Source organism: Drosophila arizonae, chromosome 2, assembly GCF_054131065.1.
Source record: "Drosophila arizonae isolate 15081-1271.41 chromosome 2, UAZ_ARI_1.0, whole genome shotgun sequence".
NCBI lineage: Eukaryota > Metazoa > Arthropoda > Insecta > Diptera > Drosophilidae > Drosophila > Drosophila arizonae.
The window spans coordinates 30,393,953-30,414,797 of NC_142922.1; the positions used below are offsets into that span (position 1 = coordinate 30,393,953).

At 37.0% G+C, this 20,845-nt stretch overlaps 5 protein-coding genes, 2 long non-coding RNA genes and 1 other non-coding gene across 13 annotated transcripts; 4 read left to right on the top strand and 4 right to left on the bottom strand.

Moving 5' to 3' along the window:
- Positions 1 to 42: 42 nt before the first annotated feature.
- Positions 43 to 1,492, top strand: HDAC11 (Histone deacetylase 11). Of its 3 annotated transcripts, none has more exons than XM_089466155.1 (2): positions 43 to 200; positions 272 to 1,492. In XM_089466155.1, the coding sequence occupies exons 1-2, from the start codon at positions 130 to 132 to the stop codon at positions 1,128 to 1,130; spliced, it is 930 nt and encodes a 309-aa protein (XP_089322281.1). In that variant the 5' UTR covers positions 43 to 129; the 3' UTR covers positions 1,131 to 1,492. The 3 variants fall into 3 exon arrangements, with proteins under 3 accessions (XP_089322281.1, XP_089322189.1, XP_017856052.1); XM_089466063.1 differs by having other exon boundaries at positions 65 to 200; positions 264 to 1,492; XM_018000563.2 differs by having other exon boundaries at positions 66 to 200; positions 288 to 1,492.
- Nct (Nicastrin) lies at positions 1,294 to 4,648 on the bottom strand. Of its 2 annotated transcripts, XM_089465800.1 has the most exons (8): positions 4,511 to 4,648; positions 4,356 to 4,437; positions 4,164 to 4,259; positions 3,404 to 4,096; positions 2,532 to 3,345; positions 2,264 to 2,475; positions 1,993 to 2,203; positions 1,294 to 1,667 (listed from the first exon to the last, which is right to left on the bottom strand). In XM_089465800.1, the coding sequence occupies exons 2-8, from the start codon at positions 4,417 to 4,419 to the stop codon at positions 1,643 to 1,645; spliced, it is 2,115 nt and encodes a 704-aa protein (XP_089321926.1). In that variant the 5' UTR covers positions 4,420 to 4,437; positions 4,511 to 4,648; the 3' UTR covers positions 1,294 to 1,642. The 2 variants fall into 2 exon arrangements, with proteins under 2 accessions (XP_089321926.1, XP_017856051.1); XM_018000562.2 differs by having other exon boundaries at positions 1,294 to 1,829; positions 4,356 to 4,587.
- Positions 4,649 to 4,661: 13 nt separating this feature from the next.
- Positions 4,662 to 20,607, top strand: LOC149270866 (uncharacterized). Its single transcript, XR_016269630.1, has 3 exons — positions 4,662 to 4,853; positions 18,820 to 19,807; positions 19,993 to 20,607. It is a non-coding gene; the product is annotated as an uncharacterized LOC149270866 (long non-coding RNA).
- LOC108609247 (60S ribosome subunit biogenesis protein NIP7 homolog) lies at positions 4,946 to 5,809 on the bottom strand. The gene is made up of 2 exons (XM_018000999.2): positions 5,649 to 5,809; positions 4,946 to 5,593 (listed from the first exon to the last, which is right to left on the bottom strand). Exons 1-2 carry the CDS (start codon positions 5,702 to 5,704, stop codon positions 5,107 to 5,109), a joined length of 543 nt encoding a protein of 180 aa, XP_017856488.1. The 5' UTR covers positions 5,705 to 5,809; the 3' UTR covers positions 4,946 to 5,106.
- Esp (Epidermal stripes and patches) lies at positions 6,071 to 11,179 on the bottom strand. 2 transcript variants are annotated; one of them, XM_089465916.1, is made up of 6 exons: positions 11,038 to 11,179; positions 9,822 to 9,984; positions 8,836 to 9,108; positions 8,001 to 8,772; positions 7,633 to 7,935; positions 6,071 to 6,748 (listed from the first exon to the last, which is right to left on the bottom strand). In XM_089465916.1, exons 2-6 carry the CDS (start codon positions 9,960 to 9,962, stop codon positions 6,249 to 6,251), a joined length of 1,989 nt encoding a protein of 662 aa, XP_089322042.1. In that variant the 5' UTR covers positions 9,963 to 9,984; positions 11,038 to 11,179; the 3' UTR covers positions 6,071 to 6,248. The 2 variants fall into 2 exon arrangements, with proteins under 2 accessions (XP_089322042.1, XP_089322102.1); XM_089465976.1 differs by having other exon boundaries at positions 8,836 to 9,089; positions 9,818 to 9,984.
- On the top strand, positions 11,493 to 12,421 carry LOC149270867 (uncharacterized). The gene is made up of 3 exons (XR_016269646.1): positions 11,493 to 11,631; positions 12,161 to 12,297; positions 12,375 to 12,421. It is a non-coding gene; the product is annotated as an uncharacterized LOC149270867 (long non-coding RNA).
- TRNAK-CUU (transfer RNA lysine (anticodon CUU)) lies at positions 11,817 to 11,889 on the top strand. Its single transcript has one exon. It is a non-coding gene; the product is annotated as a tRNA-Lys (tRNA).
- On the bottom strand, positions 12,006 to 17,303 carry sosie (oogenesis-related protein sosie). 2 transcript variants are annotated; one of them, XM_089466347.1, is made up of 4 exons: positions 16,831 to 17,303; positions 15,412 to 15,558; positions 12,939 to 13,115; positions 12,006 to 12,865 (listed from the first exon to the last, which is right to left on the bottom strand). In XM_089466347.1, the coding sequence occupies exons 1-4, from the start codon at positions 16,973 to 16,975 to the stop codon at positions 12,768 to 12,770; spliced, it is 567 nt and encodes a 188-aa protein (XP_089322473.1). In that variant the 5' UTR covers positions 16,976 to 17,303; the 3' UTR covers positions 12,006 to 12,767. The 2 variants fall into 2 exon arrangements, with proteins under 2 accessions (XP_089322473.1, XP_089322507.1); XM_089466381.1 differs by lacking the exons at positions 15,412 to 15,558; positions 16,831 to 17,303 and adding an exon at positions 14,693 to 14,801.
- Positions 20,608 to 20,845: the final 238 nt, after the last annotated feature.

Here is a 20,845-nt window from a genome sequence, read left to right on the forward strand (position 1 = left end):
AAAATGGCAGAACTTAATAAAGTCAGTCCGGAATTTGTTAAATAGAAAACTAAAGACAATTACAAACAAAAATGAAACGTGAGGCTCCGGAGGCACGTGATAAGTTGCCTATAGTATACTCCAAAAAATATGCTGTGCGCTTTGGTGGACTTGAAAAGTTACATCCTTTTGATGCAGCTAAGGGAAAGCATATACAACAGGTAAGCTCATATTTATGTATGTATACATGTATGTAGTTGTATATGTGTGCATAATTTAAAAAGCTCTTAAGTACATTTTATTTTCAGTTGCTCTGTGCGGAACTGTCGTTGGAATGCGGCGATTTCTACAATCCCCTTGAGATTACCAAGGAGGAACTACTGCGAGTCCACACTCCAAAGTATTTGAGGTCCCTCAAATGGAGCGCCAAGGTGGCTACCATTGCGGAGGTTCCGGTTCTCATATTTGTGCCCAACGTGGGAGTGCAAAGTGGATATTTGCGTCCAATGCGCTACCAAACAGCTGGCTCCATCCTGGCTGGCAAACTGGCCTTGGAATATGGTTGGGCGATCAACTTAGGCGGGGGCTTCCATCATTGCTGCTCGTCCAAGGGTGGTGGCTTTTGTCCCTATGCAGACATTACTCTGTTGCTTGTCCGTTTGTTTGATTTGGAGCCGTTGAGAGTGCGAAATGCAATGATTGTTGACTTGGATGCGCACCAGGGCAATGGACATGAGCGGGACTTTAAGGACACTGAGACGGTATACATACTTGATATGTACAACGCCTATATCTATCCAAAGGATAACGAGGCCAAGCTGAGCATTCGTTGCGCTGTTGAATTAAAGCATCTAACCGAAGATGCCCACTACCTAAAGCAACTGAACCGGTGTTTGATGCGAGCACTTGCTGAATTTAAGCCAGATATTGTTGTTTATAATGCCGGCACCGATATTCTCAAAGGCGATCCGCTAGGCAATTTAGCGATTACTCCAGACGGAGTTATAGAGCGCGACCGCTTGGTTTTTAGTACATTTCGAGCACTGAATATACCCATTGTTATGTTGCTTAGCGGCGGATACATGAAATCATCCAAGAATGTTATAGCAGATTCGATAGTCAATTTGAAGAGACAGGGATGGCTAAAGTAATCAACACTATTTTATGTAAATTTATACAAATGTTGGACACTGTTAGAACGATCACCCACTGGGGATAAACAATGAGCTGTGAGAGACAAGATACTTTTACGAAAATGTCTATTACATTCATAGACTTAATATTTGATATACTTATATGATAAAAACTCAAGTATTCCATTTGAATTAGGTGCTGACTACTATAGTGGTCAGACCAATTAGCTCAATATAATTGTTTATTGCTATTTATTCTTATATAAAGCAAACGACGACACTTAATTGCTTATGTTATAAATACACACTAGTAGCTTATTACGTGTTTTGAAGTACAAAAATGTATATAAATAAATATGTTTTTCGAATACTTAAAGTAAGCAATTAGAATATCAATAGTCTATTAGTAAGAGGTTTTGTCTTGGGTATTACTTCATCGTTATAGTCTATTATTATGAAGTAATTGGTGTTTTTTTTTTTATATTTGTCTTTTATAAGTTAACAAGTGGAGCTTCCCGAATATCCTGCTCCTAACAAGCCGTTGGCATTGGCAGTCTAGAATTGCAATTCAAATAAGGTTATTTATACATTTCAATAGAGCCACTAATTAGATTGAATTGAGAATTGCATGCACAGATGAAAGTTCAGTTATGAAGGCGTTCATGTTGCTTTTGCTGCAGGGCCAACTTCAATAACATCAATCATCAATTAAATAATCTAAAAGTAACATAAAATAGTTGAAAAATTAAAAGAGTAATTAATTGAATTGATAAACAACATACAAAAAATAGTTTGCTAAATGAGATAGCCCCTAAGGCTACTGAGATGTGTCAGATGTGTAATGAGAGGCGTAACGAGATAACTATGCTGATAAACTTACGCCGCATTGCTAGCAGGCAAATCCTCAAAGAGCACTTCCCACCGCGAACTGATAATATATATCAAACAGAACGAAATTATAAACACCACAATGCCAATGCTTAAAATTGTGACTTCGTGCACATGGGACGGACGTAGGAAGATTCGGGCGCTGAATTGCGACCAAGTTGACTCAGTCCACGTTGAATATTGACCTGAACGCCAATCGTAGTCTGCAATTGAAAGGCATCGGTGTTAGAAACTGACAGTCTCTAAAAAAGCACACCCCTTACCTTCAATGAGAAATGCAGGACTTAATGCATGTGTATAGTTCTGCGTTGTACGACGACACTCTCCAGTGCCATTCAGACCAGCAAAATAGAACAGTGGCAGTTGAGTGCAATTCTCCTTTGGCACACTTGGCTCTTGGTGCGACAGCAGATAGCCGAATAGACGATACGTCCAACCCGATGATTCCTGAGAGCCACCCAGCACACTTATGTATCTGAATAAGTTTGTGTTTAGTATTGAACAATGTAGAGTGTAGGCATGAAAACTCACCGCATTGGCGGCAACGGCACACCTGCTGGACTGTTCGGGTATGAGGAAGCTTTGAAAAGTGGACAGTCCGAGGACATCAGAAAGCAGTAGAAGAATTCATCTGCCAACAGTGGATTGGCTACTTGATTTCCTTGGTACTGTTTACCCGTTAAAGTCTCGTAAAGTGCCATCGCCACAATGGAGGAGACGTTGCGCACCTTCATTTGCAAAGAACTCCAGCTAATGTTTTTGGCATCGTTCACATCAGCCAGCTTTGTGTAATCTTGACTGGTGTTAGCATAGACATAATCGACATTATCAATATCATCATAAATGGAGTGATAGTATCTATTGTTAGGCGCAGCGTTTAAAATCAAGGCCGGGAACTTTTGGTCGCGCCGCAAAAACGATTGCGCTGATGTGGGTGGTATGTTATAGCCCACGTTCGATTCGATGTTCACATTAAAACCATATCGGGATGATTTAGCATATTGGTTAAGCCGTTGCAGCAGTTGTTGAGCGGGCGGTGTCGAGGTAAGTGTGTGCAGCTTTATGTTGCCTATATCGTCGAGGGTGCCAATGTCTAGCATAAACTCGATGTTCTCAAACGAAATGGGCGTTGTGCGTGTGGAGCGGGAAGGAAAGGCCAAGTTTTCCATATCGTAAACAAGTCGCTGCGAGCCAATGTAGTCATAGGACTCGCCATTGAATGCCAGAAACAGCACATTACGTTTTGGATTAGGCTGCGAGTTCGCAGAAGGCAATAGTTTGTGAAGCATATGCGCCACCTGGGTGAGAATGGCCAGACTCTGCAGCGAATCCATGGCGCCCAACCCTGAAAGTGGGACTGTCAGTATCAAGAGCAGAGAACAAGGGACGCTTGCTGCACTTACCCAGTCCATCGAACATGCTTGTAGTGTCCAGGCGGCATGATACTACAATAAACTTTTCGGTAGCATCAACGTCGAAGCTTTCAGTTGGTGTGCGTGGGTACAATGTTGCATACACATTCCGGCCCTCCAAGGGATCGCAATATTTACTACCGCCAAGGTTGTTTATGAAATTTGTCCGCCGCATGCACACTTCAGAGTTCACAGCTGCTGACATAAAGGACTTGATTTCCACAGCGCATAAGCTACGTAATGAATGCGATTCGTAGTCAAAGTTGTTGAATTTGTTGAAGCACTCCTCCAGCTTGTCGATTTCCTCAGGATCGGCTATATAGTAAATGGGAAATGGAAAGTCCTCGTGCAGTAGACCAGTGCCCCAGCGATTCCAGGTATTCGCCACATTGCTTGCATCACAGGTGACTGTCGCTGTGCTGTTGCTTAATTTGAGTCCACTGTACTGATTGGGACAGTTGAGTTCATGCGAAAACTGCGTCATTCTTTTTGATCTGTTTATTAGCAGCACAACAGATATTGTTTTAGGGCCAGCATTCTTGAGGCGTAACAGGTTTGTCCTCGTAAACAAATGTGGTGGTATCAGTGGAGCATACGGCGGAGAGGGGGGACTATTGAGCAAAAATTCCAAATCTGCATCAGTGTTTATCAGGTGCAATACGCCAACGGATCCTGAAAATGTCGCTGCAATGGCAAAAATATAGATATGAGAGATTTTTCTTACACCCACCTTCCCCGACACAATACTTACATGAGCATCCTGTCTGATGGGTGCCGTTCAAGCGTCGGAAACAACTGGCGCCCAGAATCGGCTCATACATTTTCTCACGCGTCCGCTCGCCCAGAACTGTGATTAATACAAGAAAAAATAAGACAGCGGCTTAGGTGAGTCAGCACCCAGACTTTGTTTGTGCATGGGGTGTCTTAATTGCAGATTTCTTACCACCGGCAGTACTTTGAAGCCATAATAGCAGCCATATTGCAGCTGTTTTCATCTGCTCTGCCATTAATGGGACCTTTGCAACCTATGAGCCAATTAACCGGCGGTGTTATTGGTGATACACAAATGACAACAAGAAACCTAACATATGTATTTACATATATGCCAATGTCTGAAGTGATACGCGTTACTTATCCCAACTGTTGGTGTCCCGACATCAGAGTTGCACAGTAAATTAATGGCATTCCTTGACTAAATTTTTATATGACATGCAAATATCGATACACTGCAACTCGAAAAACATAGTCAAGTTTTAATCGATTCCTACTCTCATTTGATAAATTTTCTTTAATCGGAGTGGTGACAAGTTAAATTGCCCATTATCGTGATGGAAGCTATCGGTGACAAGTATTTTTTTAAATATCGAATCAAAAATTCTGAATATAGTACAAATTGACATTTTAATTGCTGTTCTACGATTATTCATAAGCCCAATGCCAGGTAAATAAGTTTATGAAATTATTTTTTATTCGTTGTTTTAAAAAGAACTGTTTAATTATAAATTTATAACTTATTTCCTTAATTGACAGTCGTTATTTCTTCTTAAAATTTTATATTTGCGAACAAAAGAATTTTATTTTGTAATCATTTTTTAAATTATACAGGATGCGATTTATAACGATTTCTTAGTAGACTTACTTTTCGCTTAACTATACAAGTTTATTATCTTACTAACATCATATTTTCATTAAAATTAAAAGAGTGTATCCTCAGCGCGTATATATTCGCCAATATCAGACTGATGAAAGCAAACAGTCGTCAGCGGATCGGCAGTTTTACATTCAGTAGTGGATCGGGCAAGAACACCAAATCCTAGAGCCAAGTCATTCATAGAAAACACAACCACACCCTGGTACTGTCCAGCGTTCTCCGTTATTCTGCCCAAGCCAGATTTTGGTATGTGATTGCCATAAAGAAACTGTTGCTCAAAAGAAGGTTTGACCCAAACCTTGTACTGTGCATAGGGGGCCAAATAATAAAGTGCCGTAATATGGAACTTTAGTTTATTTGTCTTCGAAAACTTTCCAAAGCAGGTGCCCACGCACACAAGTTGCTTGTAGCCGAAACACTCGCTTAGCTTTAATATGCGCTCAGAGACATAATAAACACGATCTTTGTGCTCGCGGAAGCAATAAGTTCCATCCGGCCTATCAATGAGTTGTTGAACGTTTGTTCCAATGCTGAAAATGAATGGAAATTTATAACCAACTATTGACTTGCATCTAACCTACTTACTATTTAGCAAGCTTCTCAAAGAGAATCTTTGTACGTTCATCCGTTAATCGCTTCATTTCGTTTTATTATGGGCAAAAGTAAATAACGCGGCACAATACAAGAAATGTGTTTTGACGAGAATGTGCTAAAAAATACTTAAGCACGTTTTATATTTTAGTGCTGTGTAAAGGCAAAATTTTACGCTTAGAGCACTGGTATCACTGATATATCGATAGCTATGTATATATCGACTATCGGCATATATTTTAACTCATGCAAAATTAAATATGTATATATGCATTCATATATGTACAGAAAAATGTAAAAATTTATTAAGAATATTAAAACATTTTTGCAGCTTTTTTTTTTTTTTTTTAATTATATTTAAATTAAATGAAATTTAATTTTGGCTCTCATATAGTGTTAGTCGAAGGAAACTCAGATTTCGGTATGTTAAATATAATTTATATTTTTTTTTATCTTTATTCTTAGTAATCTTTTAAATAATGAGAATAAATAATTTTATATTATAAATTACTATTATTTTAAATTTTAAAAACAAAACTAATCATGCTATATACTATTTAAATAAGCAAATGAGCTAACAATTTAGCTGAAATATTATGCAGGCTCTGATTTTTGTGAATAGTTTCGTTCCTTTAGTAAATTTTCAAGCTGATGCTCTTGATAGTAGACCACAAGCTGAGCTGCCGATACTTGCTTGAACAGCTCATAGATAGTTGGCTTCAGATTGTAGAAGAATAGTAACTGTTGTCGCTGCTGGAAATCGCTGATTAGGGAACCGACAACGGTGGCTGTGGTAAAGTCAGCTCCATAAACATGCGACGCATCGACGACGACAGGCACATTCTGGCGTATGGAGTGTTTATTAACCCAGTTTCTGACATATTCCACTGAAGGAAAGATTAGGCAACGATCGGGTGTAATCATCAAATATTCGATGCCTGATTGGGTTAACAAAAGCTCGAAGCTTAACTTCGGACGAGCCACATTGTACAATATAAAAATAACATTGATTCCGATTCCAATGAGAATTCCACACTCCAAAGGCAGCACCAGGCAAGCTACGAAGGTTCCTATGCCCGGCACCAGATCACTTTCTGTATGAGAAAATTATAGTAATAATAATACATGTTAAATTGAAATATAACAGAGGAGGGGATATACCCTTTATATATGTATATGTATAGATCAATCTTGTATTTAAGCTTTGTAAGCTAATCTTAAAAATGGAAGTAAAAGGATCGATGTTGATCGATAATGAGATTAAGGGGTTAGTTATCTAGAGAGATAGCTTTAATATCGTAAATAGTTCATCGACTTGATCAAGAATATATTTACATATATGTAAACTTTAAGGGGTCTGCAACGCCTCCTTATACATATGGCATTTATCTTAACAATACCATTTTAGCCTGAGTTCCCTTTCCAGGCCCTTGAAATGAATTATTGAAAATGAAAAGAACTATTTCTAAAAACTGGTGGAAAAATAATGAAATACCTTAATTACAATTTAATAAGATATACACAAATATTTTTACAGCACATCACTTGCAAAGTATAGCAATAAACTTTAAGTACTGCCTAGTTAATTATTATTAACGAACCACTTATTCCGCGAAAATTATACAACTTTAAGCGAGGCTTGCCTTTTACGACAAGTTTTCATAAGATTAATGGAAAGTTTTACTGCACAACAGCAAAAAAAGCTGTTGAGTTAACGCATGCCAATCTGAAAACACTTGAAATTATCTTTATCAGCAATCATTGATTAAGAGCTTTGAAGTTGAAGCACCCTAAACTCAGGTAGCTCTCGGCAGGAAGTTAATAACCTTTTTGGCCTGAGTTTCGAATTCAGCTTCAGGTTGCACTTATGTAGCTTTGATCTTCTTGAAATTGAGCGGGACATTAAACTTTTGTATCTGTTGCGATAGCATTTTACTAGAGATCTTAAAGTATAAACACGAATTGTTAGTTAACTTACTTTTGGAACGCCAGATGGGCTTTAATACTTTGATCTCGATCATGAAGACAACCGCGGCAATTATGATTGCCGCCAGCGTGGCCTTAGGAATGAAGTAGAAGTACGGCGTAAGAAACATCAGTGCTACAATGACTAAGGTTCCCGAATAAACGTTGCTCAGTGGAGTGCGCACCCCGCTGGCATTGTTGACAGCTCCACGACTCAGGGCGCCGGTGCCCGGGAAGCCCTGCATGAAGGAGTTCAGTATATTGGCTGTGCCGATAGCTATGAGCTCCTGGGATGCGTCGATGGGCTGGCCAAAGGCTGACAATAATTGAAAATACTCAGCTAGTGAATCATTTGACTTAGGATTTCGTCGACGCACTCACCGAAAGCCTTTGCAATTGCAATACTCTCCATGAGGGAGATCAGGGGAATCACTATTAGCCCGGAGCCAATGCTGTGCACCATGTCGACGAAGCCCAGTGGATTGCCGTCTGCGGTCTCGTTGGCGCTTAGAGATGTGGGGGGCCACTGCACACTGGGCAGGCCCGGGGGTATCTCGCCTACGATGCGAAAGGGCGCTCCATGCTGGTCGCTGTGCAGCAGGTAGCCCATGATGCAGCAGACGACGACCAGGATCGCGTTGCGCGCCGTGCCCACAATCCAGAAGAGCTTGTTGGCAACGCGTTGACAGCGCGAGTGCGGCTCATCCGGTGCAGGTCCAATGCGGTATGAGGAGAGCATGCGCAACATCAGGAGAACCACAATGCACGTGATTCCTAGAATAGTATCCGTCGGTCGCGAGTCTTGTATGTTGGCGAACACCTGCCTCCAGACCTCCACAAAGGTATTGCCATTGGCCTTAATGCCCAGCACATTCTGAATTTGTGAGGATAGAATAATCAGCGAGACGGCTGAGGTGAAACCTGACGCCACCGGCCCAGAAACAAAGTCAATGAGAAAACCCAGCCCAAACAGGCCCATTAGCAGCTCAACAACTCCGCACATAAGGCAAAGCAACACGGACTTCTGCCAGGAGCCCTGCGCCACCTGATACGTCAGCAGCGCAACAATAGCTGAAGGACCCAGCGGCACGTCCTTACAACTGCCCAGGAATATATACACGAAGCATCCAGCGAAACTAGAGTACAGTCCATACTAAACGAATCAAAAGGTAAAAGTGGCAAACAAAACTTAAATCGGGACCATGTCTCTACTTACCGCCACAGGAAGACCTGCAATTCCCGCATAGGCTAGCGCCTGTGGAATGACTGTGAGTCCGACACTTATGCCGGCTACCAGATCACAAATGGCATCCTCGCTTCTATACGCCGGAAGCCAGCGCAGAATGGGCAGGCGCTTGTGCAGCGTCCTCTTATTGAATAGGCGCCTTTTGCAGTTCTCGAAACAGCCTCGCGACCTGTCCAGAATACTTCGGCTCGCAGCTGGGGGCACCTTTCGGCCATCTTCTGTCACTGGAACGAAGAATGCGACCTTGAATTAAAAGCTAATAAGTAAGCAGTACCTACATATATATCTATATATAAATAGATATTCTACAATAATAAACCGTAATGTGACGTTCACTATAATTCATAATGGCACGTACTAAGCATTCGCTATGTTAGTGAGTTGATTTACGTTCTGTTATTATTGTACAGCAATTACTATTGTTTTTTGTTCATAGTATTTTTTTATTTTTTATTTAACATGCACACGTTTCATTGTCAAGGGTAAATTGGGTGTATCTTATGAGAACATCAATAATTATTTTCCCTCTATGGCGGAAGCCTATCTTGCTTGAGCTCTTATTTCCAGCTGTGCAAAAATATATAAAATATTTTTAAAGGGAATGAGAGCTATTAGGTCGCAATGCTAAAGCTTCAACTCGTTAATTAATAATAAAACAAAACTCTGCTTATATAAAGGTTTAGTTAATGTCAAAACGGTAATTAAACAAACGTCAATTAAGACTGAACGAATCACATAAATTAATATAAACCTCCTTACACACCCTTCCACACTAAGCCTCATTTTACTCGTCACGCATAATCTTAAAGCTTATTTTAGAGCCAAATCATATAGATATCTCTTTCTTAAATTCTATATCTATATCTCTATATCTCTCCTAATATGCATTCTCTACATTTCTGTTGTCAGTAATATTCTATTATTGGTTATTATTGTATTAAAATTAACTTACGTACAAGCTCCTTGGACTCCTGAAATGATGCTCCCAAACTGCAGTCGCTGGTACTTTGCTCTGGAAGGTTTAAGTTGATGGATATGGTGGAGGACTTGAAGGCGTCATTTAGGTATACGTGATTCATAGCTGGGTTAAACTTCATTTTAAAATCAATCAACAGAATTCTACAAAAATTTGCATGGAAATTGTTATATATATTAAATGTATTAATAATTATTTTCAATCTCATTTTAATCAAAATGATCAAATTATTCTATAATTTTGATCAATTCATCATTTTGTATTTTTTTTATAATTGACACATTAACTCTAGACTGATAATTAAATATGATCTGTTTATGAATTCTGTATCGTGTATAGATTAACAAATAATAATAATATTTGAATGGAAATTGTTAGATATATTAAATGTATTAATAATTATTTTCAATCCTATTTTAATTACAGTGATTAAATTATTCTATAATTTTGATCAATTCATCATTTTGTATGTTTTTAATAATTGATACATTAACTGTGGACTGATAATTAAATATGATCTGTTTATGAATTCTGTATCGTGTGTAGATTAACAAATATTAAATATGGTTTCTTCGCCCTACCAGACTTATGGCATGCTTATTCTATTGTTTAACATTTTTGTTTGAAGCAAGTTGTTAGAAGCAAGTTATGTAATTATTTCTATTCTAAAGTAAATCCACATTTGACGTATAAGAAATGATATTTTAAATATTTAAAATCTAAACACACTTAAAGCTTGTCATTTATATATTCATTTTTATAGTTTCCGCATGCGATTGGGTATAGACCTATAGACGTGGCTACATCGACTCAATCTGAATATGAATTTATATGAGCTATAGGGTCGTTGTCGATTATGGGTTTAAGGAAGTGGCCCTTAATTTATGCGGGTAATGTAGGTTGGAGTGATTGTACTTAAGCATGAAACGAGATACGACAAGAACTCGTATTGTTCTTCTTCTTTTCTTTTTTGCTTAACACAAAAAGTAAAACAAATAATGTGCGTAAAAATACATTTTTTGTTAGCTTTTTTAATATTTGGGGTACTTTACTCGAATGGCACGGTGTTAAATATGAACTTTATATACTTAACTTAGTTTTTTGCTTTACTGTGATTTTCCATTTAACATATGATCTCATGACCGAAAAATGCGAGGCCCTTTTGTGCATAGACGTCAATTATTTCGCCAACTTACCCAGATTTTTAGTTGAGTTCAAAATAATTAGGCCTCTATTGAAAACAAATGCTTTGTATTGCTCGCACCGGCAACTTGACTTATAACATTTTTGTTTGTATACTCGTTTATTGAAAGGAAAAAAACCGTATTTGAAAAAGGTTTATTGTCAATTTAATTGCACATAATTGCGTATATTTGGCTTTGGTGATCGCTTCATTTGCATGCAAGTCAGATTTAGTGGCCAAAACTTTTACCGATCCACAAGTTTTGTAATGCCATTTGCATCATATACACTTTGGGATTCACATCATTTCAAATATATCAAATATATATATATTAAAACAAAAATCAAACTTAGTTTTTAACAGACAACATCACAGCTTATTCGAGCAGCCTAAGACCACGAATTGAAGCGTTAAATATGAGACTGGGCCAGCGTAGGCAATTGTTTGCTTGCAACCAATAAAGCTTCGGAGCTTTTATTGAATGCCAACAATGCCAACTGAGAGCTTTTGGGTTTGGGGAAATGCCATTGAACATAAAGTCGTACTATACTCACTTGCGGAATTGGAAGTGCGTATGCTTTTTCTCTCGCACTCGAAAGCTTAGAAGGTGAGAGAGCGTGCGAAAGCGAATGTTGTTGACATTGTGACTAAGCAAATTTTTTTTAAATATGCTTGCCTCAAAGTACAAATTCATTTCATTTATAAATATGCATTATTTATTATCTTGTGAATTGGTTAAAACGACCTAAGTGAACCAGTTGTTCAAGAACTTTTGGCACTTGCATCTCAACTGCCCGGCTAGCTCAGTCGGTAGAGCATGAGACTCTTAATCTCAGGGTCGTGGGTTCGAGCCCCACGTTGGGCGAGATCAATTTTTTTTATTTTTAGAATTTTATTATACATATGTATTTAAAACAACATATATTTTTATTAAAAAGAAAATAATGTAGGATTTTTTAATATGTTAATGAAACGCTCTGATTATTTTTAAAACTTTTATTTAATAAAATTTTACTGCTACGGAAATAACGTTTTCAATTGGTAAGGTTCTTAACGGTAACGTACAAAATTCACTTGAATGCAACTATTTCATAATTAAAGCAAAAAGTCAAGATTGAAAATCATTTTGGTTTCAGGTGTGGGCTACATATTAAAACTTTTCCATGTGCATACATTTATACGTCATTCACATCGGGATTGCTTCCATAGTAAATTGTGAGATGTCTTAGCCAGAATTACAGGACATATTTGAATTAAATTGAATTTAAGATATGTATGTATATATGCTATTATTTCATTGACATGTGCTAATGCTTGCTACATATTAAATTGAATTAAATTGCATTTTAGGCAACATTTGTTATTGATATATCAAGTACAGACTAGTGTTCGGTTATGGAATCTATAAAAACCACTTTTAGATAATATTATATAATTTAATATATAAATATAAATTTATATTAATATGTATAACGCGACTTGTGTGAGAAGCGAATAAAATTGACGGTGGTACTTATGAAACTTATATAATATAACGACATTCGACTAATGAAGGCCATACTGTGGAGAACATCTATTTTTCTAGCCAATTGAGTAGATTACTGCAGTTTAGAGAGATCATTTGATTGGAGCATTGAGATTTTCAAACTATGGTTTTTGATTCATTGAGGCACATTTGATGGATATTAACGTAAATATTGCACTGGGTTCGGATTTCCTTTGCCTTGCGGTCTGAGGAGCCTTCTAGAAATGCTTCCTCATGCTCATGTGAGCGGAGAAGAGAAACGGCGCCAGCAGAGTGCAGATCGATATCAAAAGACTTACAGCATATTGTTGGTTTGCTAAAATGTGAGTTCAAAAAAACGTAAAAAATATTAACTTTATCATTTGAAGCCCATTAGCGGTTGGTCTCACCTCCACTGCAAATGTCGTGCAAAATGTCCTCCACGTAGCCGTTGTCGTTGTCGCAGAGACACAGCTTGGTTTTACTCGACATGAACTTGGATACCCCGATGGTGCGATTGGTGTTCTCGAATTGACAAACCATGCCATCCTCACACTCATGATTGCTGTGGCATCGATGTCGGAGACCTGCAAAGTTGAGTAATTGCCGTGAGCTATTTTATCTTTATAAACTATTGTTAGAGACTCTTAGACATTCGAAACCTTCATTAGACAGAAATTTAAAAACATCTTCACATCTGTTTCTGTTTATTGCGAAAACTCGCATCCCTCCTTATCAGCATATTATCCGTCTACAACTGTTACTTTGATGTCGCGTATGGCTAAATATCAATGTGAAATTATAGTTTAAGTATCCCGCATATAAAGATACCAGCTAGGCCGCTGCTGGGATTGAATCCTAATCTCTAGTCATTTATGAATATAAACAATAATATAAAACTTGCTAAAAGATTTCTAGATTTCATTCGAGACTAAATACAAAACTTTATCGAACTTAATTTTAGTATATTTCATGGGAATGAAATAAATTAAAGTAGTAATTATATCATGTAACTATGACAAACAAAGATAACTGAATATTCATTATTCATATAAAACATCTTCAAATAAATACTAACTATTAAATATTTCAACGTGGTTATATAAAGCTGGATAGTTTTGGGATGACTCTTTTAGGTAAGCATGTATTCATCTATTTAATATCTGGGTATATTTTCAAAAATAATTGTAAATTGTAATAGTAATTGCATTGTACACTTATAAATCTAAATTATGATTTTTCCGTTTATATCCATTATAATGTTTTACCGAAATAAATATACGACTCTCTTCTTCTTATTCTATGTTATAAAGTCACCTAGTCGATATTTATAAATGATATATACATAGCAGGATTCTAGTCACGAGTCCAGCATTTGAGAACATTTGATGTTTGTAGGCATGCGAACAGTATGAGAATGCTATAATTTAGCCACAGCCATGGCGAGCCTGAAATATCCTGTTTCGGATTATAAACATGTACACATGTAGATGTAATATGTATGCAGAGTATTTTCTGAGCAGTGCATGTCACAAATTGGCACTGCAGCGATTTTATACCTTGGCTCTGCTGTAACAAGTCACGACATTCTTAAATAAATTTGGCGTTACACTACCATAAAGAGAATCGCGTCTGGAGTCGCATTCAACATCGCAAGAGGAAATGCTACAAGGGCTGCAGCAGGCAAATGGCAAGAGCAGACAATAAATATATTCTTGTCTACTATTTATCTATCATTAGGGCCTATAGTTAGGTCATCGGAATCCATAATTCTTGATTTCTAGATTCTAGCTGAATCATGAATATGAATGTGAAACAAGTTTTGTTTACTCGAAATATGAGTAAAAGTACAACCATTCCTTAAACAGATTCAACAATATCTACTACTAACTAATACTACTACTACTACTACTACTACTTCTACTACAACTACATCGAATACTACTGCTACTACTACTTCTACTACAACTACATCGAATACTATTGCTACTACTACTTCTACTACTACTGCTACTACGAAGTAGTACTACTGCTTCTACTACTTCTACTACTAATACAATTAGGGATCAAATATAATCTGTACTATTATTCTTATATATAAAGCTACATATATGCAGATCTATTTTTCAGAAGTTTTTTTTATGTGGTAAAGGCTATTTCTTACTAAGTCATTTGTTTCCTTTTCCTTTCTTTTATATTTCCTGATCTATCCTAGATTGTAGCTTCTAGTATGTAAATTAGTTAAAATTTCTGTTTAGATTAAATTTCCAAAAAAGGTATCGGTATGTTAACCTGTAAATAAATAAATTTTATAAATTCAACAAAAAAAATATATATATATTTACTTAACGATCTCTCTGTCCCTCTCTCTCTCTCTCTCTCTCTCTCTTTTGATTCGTCTCCCTATACTTTTTCCTAACGTCGGCTCTTCCACGATATTTATGTATCTATGTATATATCTCTATCAAACTGTCTCTCACTCTCTCTCTCTATCTCTCTTTTTTCTTTCTCATTGTCATTCTCGCTCTCCTTTTGAAAATCCAGATAGTGTATAAAACCCATCCGTAAGACATTTGTGAAATGGAATATGAAATCGTGGCAAGTTAACAGGCCCCTCGTGTTAGTTTTCAAGAATGATGTACATAGTACATATATGATGGTGCTTTGTTTAATTCTCATTTACAGCCCCTTGACACTTGAGTCGCTGGCAAACAAAGCAGATAGCTTCCAAGCAGCTGACCCTTTAAATAATGAATGTGATGTGCACACCTCCCAATTAGGTACGTACTAGCTACAGCATTCTATTTCGAGGCGCCCTTTTTCACGCGCCGCCCCAGCCCGCCGCCCCGCTTGCCCCTTTGAGTCGCTCGCCCCGCAGCCTACCTTTGAGCACATCTAGGCAGACTCCAGACGAGGGCGGCGTGTCATCACCGCACAGGCAACGCATCTTGAAGTCGCTGGGATCCTTCACGCAGCTGGTTCGTTCTGTTGTCGAGCAGTCATCGTTGGTGTTACATTCGCGACCTTTGACTGTAGAGCAAACAAAGAAATTAGCAGCAAATTAATTAATACAACGAGCACACAAATATTCTAACTATTAATTCTAATTGGTCGAAATATGTCCGATAGTCGCTTTTGGTCTCTCCCCCGCCCCGATGCCGCCTGCTCCAATGACAATATGAACGGTTTGCTTTGCTATTAGCGCTGTTGTCATTGCACTTGACTGACTTGTTTGATCAATTTCTGATTTATGCTGGGCCCTAAGGCTGGCTGAACGATGGTTTAGTTATTGTACTTAGCTATGAGACATGCCAGACACATGGCATGTCATTAGCCGCCTCCATTTTCCGCCGTACACGGAGCATGAGTCATTTGGGGACTTGAAGTCGGAGTAACGCTTATTAGGGAACTACGATTACCATTTAGTATTATTGGCAATAGTGAGATTAGATATCAGATTTGATTTTTGTACCGGAGAACGCTAATTAAGTAGTTGAACGAAAACTGTTCTTGTAATCAAATTTCTATAGCGCTTATGAAAAAGCAGTTCGAATAGCTTGAAGGATAATATTGTCCACGGAAACTGTTCTGTGGTATCCGCCAATTAAAATATATTTCTTTTTTATCATTGTCTATTCACAGATTCAGTTTCACCATTTAGGCTGTTTTTATTTGTATTTATTGCTTGTTATTAAAATAAAAAATTCTTATTTCCTACGCACTCAAAAGGATTTTACTTAGATATATAAAATCTATTGAAATTATATGGAAAACAAATTAAAATCGAATTAAGGATAGAGGAGCAAAACTAAATACATTTGAGGCGTTATTGCAGATCTTTAAAAAAACCGACTTAAAAACTTACAAAAATTTATAAATTCTAGTAAATTTATTCTTTAAGACTTCTGTGAAAACAATAAACCCAAAGTTATTTGGATGAGGTCAAAATTTCTTAATAAGTCAGAAAGCTAATAAAAATAGCTAAAAAGCCAAATTGTCGGATTCATAGCAAATTCCTCGAATGTATTTTATTTAACTATTCATATAAAACATTATAATTATAATTATAACTTTGATTGTAAAATAGTCAAAGGATTGTTTTGTCAACTTTAGTGATTCATAGTAAGTCATTTATAATAATATAATATAATATAATACCTCAAGCAAAGGTGCTACAACAAACACTTGAAACGTTTTACATGCATTACAAATAAAATAAATTTAAAGGGAGCCTCACCATTTTTCTGTTTTTATTTTTTTCTTTTTTTGGTTGGCTCACCTTCGATTCTTTCTAGTACTTACTTATGGGGCCTTGTGTGGGTGGCGGTTGGTTGTTGGTCTTGCCGAAGGTAGTCAAAGCCGTGGAGCTCACGCCAAAGAGTATAATGAAGACTCCGAAGAGCATAGTCAGGCTGCCGCACTGTGTGAAGCGCTTCAAGGGCTGCATCCTAGCGCACTTTCAACAAATTACGAGTTCTAAGGCGCCAAGAGACGAAATGCAATAAAAACAAATTTAGAGCTTGACGCGTGTTTATTGCGTTAGATCACTCTCACTATAATATATTTTGCTCTTTTTTTTGTCTCTTCGCACGCAAAACTATATAAATTATATTCCGTGTTCAGATTAAAGTTCTCACAGTTTTGTATTCAAAACTCTTCAATATATTTTGGTGTTATTTAGTTTTTGGGTCTATTATCGGGCTTGGCTGAGCCAACGAAATAACGAACCAGTCGCCTGCGCGTTCCAAATTCAAGTGATGAATTTCCTGGGGTACATGTAGCTTAAGTTTTCTACGGCTCGACGGCTCGACGGCCCGACGGCGCGACTGTTACTTACTTCTCGCTCACGCCAGTCCACAGGCCTACCCCCAACCCATCCGCTCCTCTCAGCAGGACCGCCGAAATTTGGCAGGTCTGAGAGCGAAGCTTGTATACTCTCACAGAGCGTGTTGAAGAATTCATAGAAATATATATGTATAAACACATAGGACTTTGTTTATTATATTTATATTTAATATTACAGAGACTGTGCCTCTACTATATGCGTTTGTAAATATGTATATATTTGTATATATATTTTGAAAACTAAAATGAATATAGAAATTGAAATATTTTGTATAAAATTATAGTTAGGTGTTAAGAAAGAAAAATAAACAAAGAAAGCACAATATTATTTTTAATTTTTCAAAAAGAAATTTATTATAATAGGTAGCAATTACTAAACAAGGAAAATACAAAATTATTCAAATTATTTATATTTTATTTTATTTTTATTAATCAACATAAATATTAAATTTATTATTTCTTGTATGTGTCTCTTATTATAAACATTTATTTTTAGAAAAAAAAAAAATAATAATAATAATTAAACAAAAAAAAAAAATTATAAATTTGGAAAAATAATGAGTTATAATTGTATGGAGGAAATATGTTTTTAAAATTTTAAAAAATTTTTAAATTAAAAAAAAAGCAAATTAATTTAAGTTTAAATGATTTGTTTTTTACTTGCAGTACTTAATTTCATTAAATAATTTATATAAAAATATAGCTAACAAAATTGGAAATTTAAGGCTGCAATAATGTGAAAGAGGTTAGTTTATACTCGAGTTTTTTTCACTTCGTTTCAATTAATAATTTAAATTTATATTTAATTTAAATGTAAAGCCTTGAGTTTTGCCTTGACTGCGTGAAATGAAAGTTATTTATTCATTTATTTTATTGTTTTCAAGGGAATGATGCAAAAATCTTAGGCGTCTTTTGAACTTTGCTAACAAATTTGAATTTGAATTTGAATTCGGATGTGTTCTTGTGGATGTGTGTGTGTAGCTATGAATATGCATGTGTGTGTGTGGTTGTGTGTGTATAAGCCAAGCTGAAACGCACTTCGTGTTAGCCGCGTTAACGAAGATGGATTTTGTTGTTGTTGCTTTTTGAGTGTTACCTTCGTGCGATTTTGATTGTTGTTGCGCTAAAGTCGGGATGGCCTCGTCTCGACCTCGTCCGCGTCCTCATCGCCATCGTCGTGGTCGTGGTCGTCCTGGCGCAACTCTATGTGTGTATTATTATAATGGCGAAGTCATTAGAGCCATTGCATAGCCTAGTTTTGGGGCCTACGTCTAATACGTGCCCAAGTCACACACAACACAAAAGGGTGGCATTAGCACGCACAACAACTACTACAATACCACCGGGCGAAGCAGGTTTTGCTAAAACAACAGTAAATACTTTTTTGTGCCATTATTCTGTTTTCTTTTTCATTCTGTTTTAAGTTTTTTTCGGTTTGTTTTTCAGGATTGTGCAGGTCTCTAATTACATTTCACTTGCACCACCATCAAATGCCCCGAGTGGGCGCTTGTTGCGTTTGCAGTTAAACTCTCTGGAAAGGTTACTTGCCACGCCCACACGACACGCCTACAGCGTTGAAATCACCAATTTTACCAATCAGCATTTGCATATCGGAAAATTTCGCAAACGGACCCAAAAAGGACCTTGTAGAAGACCGTATAATGCCGGCTTAGTCTATATATATACATATGTATATATACTATAGATGTATGTATTTCGGCTATCCAACTAATCCTCTCTGGGGATCGAATTTGTCAACCTGTACCCCGTTATCAGCACGGTAATCTGGTTATAAACGATTGTTTTGATCGCTCTGACATCAAAGCCATTTGCCCTCCACTTAACGCGAAGCATTTAAAGCCTTTTGCTACCACTTGGTATTCACTCAAGCAAGCGAAATTAATTTTACACGCTAACTAAATATAATGAACTAAATGTTATATATTTGCATATTAATTAGTCTCATTTTTGGGCTGTGGTTTGTCGGACTTGGCTTTATTCGGAACTTTTCTAATTTTGGGACATTGACTGAACCTTTTCCATTTAAAAAGGACTTTCTGTTCAATTCTATTTCTTGAGTAGAATTCAAGCAAGTTCTTTTCCCTTGTATGTAGAAATACGAATGCTTTTATATTTATAGACATAATTGGCAAATTGAAAATCTTAAAGAATCTAATATCTATCATCTCTTCGCATAAAAATATTCCTTTATATTGTAACACTGATAATTCGAGAACCTATTGAAAAGTGGATGCTCATAGGCTCTATTCTCAATAGGGACGTAGGGCTGAACCAAAATGGCCTTATATAGACTGCACATCCTTTAAAATGAACTTCATGGCTTATATGACTTCATGGCTATATGTTCATGGTAAAAATTCTTTCTTTAACTTGGACTTTACGGACAACAAATCGACAATACCAAAGCAGAAAGGTTAGTAAGTACAGGAACAATAGTAAAATCTAAAATATAAAATATATTTATTTTTAAATAAAGTTGGTTGGCAAAACTGAATGTTGTATATAATATATATGTATATTTATAAGAAACCAATACATATATATTGCATGCTATACCTAATTAAGGAGCTACAAATATTTTATTATATATAAATACAGAAGAAGTAAGTACGTACAGACGTCTTGGCATTATTGATAAATGTTCTGGTGCAAATCCATGGAAAATTATATAGAAAAATCACGAAACCTGGCCAAAAGCAAAAACCTACCACCACCACCAATAGCCACCAAGAGCAGCGGCACCACAATGGGAATCAACTAAAAATTGAGGTGCTGCAGTAACACGTGGAGCGCGGAGCAGTAATTAAAGAACCATTTCTTTGTCCACAATCTGGCTGCCATGTTATTCTTAACTGATGATTAATTAGTGCGACATAGCCAAAGCAAATGCAAAATGGCCAACAGACCGAGTATAGGTATAATTTCCTCACGAAATCTATAGAGCTGGCTCTGAGCATGCCTAGAGGTCATCATATTTGCGCTATGAGACCTGGGCCCATTAACTCTTGAGTGAACGCCAATTTGAGGTGCTTTAATTTCATATTATCGTCGAGTCTAATTGCATCTAGATTTACCTCCCTCCCGCTGTAAAACTGGACTCCACATGCGATTTACTTGCGCTGCATTCCTGCATGCACATTCAGAAATTCTATCGAGATCTGTGCAAAGATTAAACACGGTCAAATAAAGATTACAACTTTCTTTTGATTTTCATTTCTGAACATGTAGTTCTTGCATTCACTTTCACACACACACATATATGTATAGTCTCGATTGTCCTTGCTAATGGGTCAGACACTTGGCAAGTTCCTGCGGGGCAGAGTGTTAACTTTTCGTTTTATTACGCATACGCCGCGTAGCCATTTGACCTTTCTGTTTCCCAAAATAGTCAACAGCATTCAAATTAAGTGTGCGAAATGCGAATGCGAATGCTCACGGCATACGCCCAATA

Excerpts from the sequence above, each read along its gene's own strand:
- HDAC11 (XM_089466063.1), top strand. The coding sequence starts at position 72 with ATGAAACGTGAGGCTCCGGAGGCACGTGATAAGTTGCCTATAGTATAC. Across the intron at positions 201-263 it reads AGGGAAAGCATATACAACAG|CTCTTAAGTACATTTTATTT; the intron begins GTAAGCTCATAT and ends TAATTTAAAAAG.
- Nct (XM_089465800.1), bottom strand. The coding sequence starts at position 4,419 with ATGGCAGAGCAGATGAAAACAGCTGCAATATGGCTGCTATTATGGCTT. Across the intron at positions 4,097-4,163 it reads CCATCAGACAGGATGCTCAT|CGACATTTTCAGGATCCGTT; the intron begins GTAAGTATTGTG and ends TTGCCATTGCAG. Across the intron at positions 2,204-2,263 it reads TCCTGCATTTCTCATTGAAG|ACTACGATTGGCGTTCAGGT; the intron begins GTAAGGGGTGTG and ends TTTCAATTGCAG.
- LOC108609247 (XM_018000999.2), bottom strand. The coding sequence starts at position 5,704 with ATGAAGCGATTAACGGATGAACGTACAAAGATTCTCTTTGAGAAGCTT. Across the intron at positions 5,594-5,648 it reads TTTGAGAAGCTTGCTAAATA|CATTGGAACAAACGTTCAAC; the intron begins GTAAGTAGGTTA and ends ATTCATTTTCAG.
- Esp (XM_089465916.1), bottom strand. The coding sequence starts at position 9,962 with ATGAAGTTTAACCCAGCTATGAATCACGTATACCTAAATGACGCCTTC. Across the intron at positions 9,109-9,821 it reads TTCAGGAGTCCAAGGAGCTT|GTCGCATTCTTCGTTCCAGT; the intron begins GTACGTAAGTTA and ends TTTTAATTCAAG. Across the intron at positions 8,773-8,835 it reads TTGCAGGTCTTCCTGTGGCG|TATGGACTGTACTCTAGTTT; the intron begins GTAAGTAGAGAC and ends TGATTCGTTTAG.
- sosie (XM_089466347.1), bottom strand. The coding sequence starts at position 16,975 with ATGCAGCCCTTGAAGCGCTTCACACAGTGCGGCAGCCTGACTATGCTC. Across the intron at positions 15,559-16,830 it reads ACCCACACAAGGCCCCATAA|TCAAAGGTCGCGAATGTAAC; the intron begins GTAAGTACTAGA and ends TTTGCTCTACAG. Across the intron at positions 12,866-12,938 it reads GCACGACATTTGCAGTGGAG|CAAACCAACAATATGCTGTA; the intron begins GTGAGACCAACC and ends CTCACATTTTAG.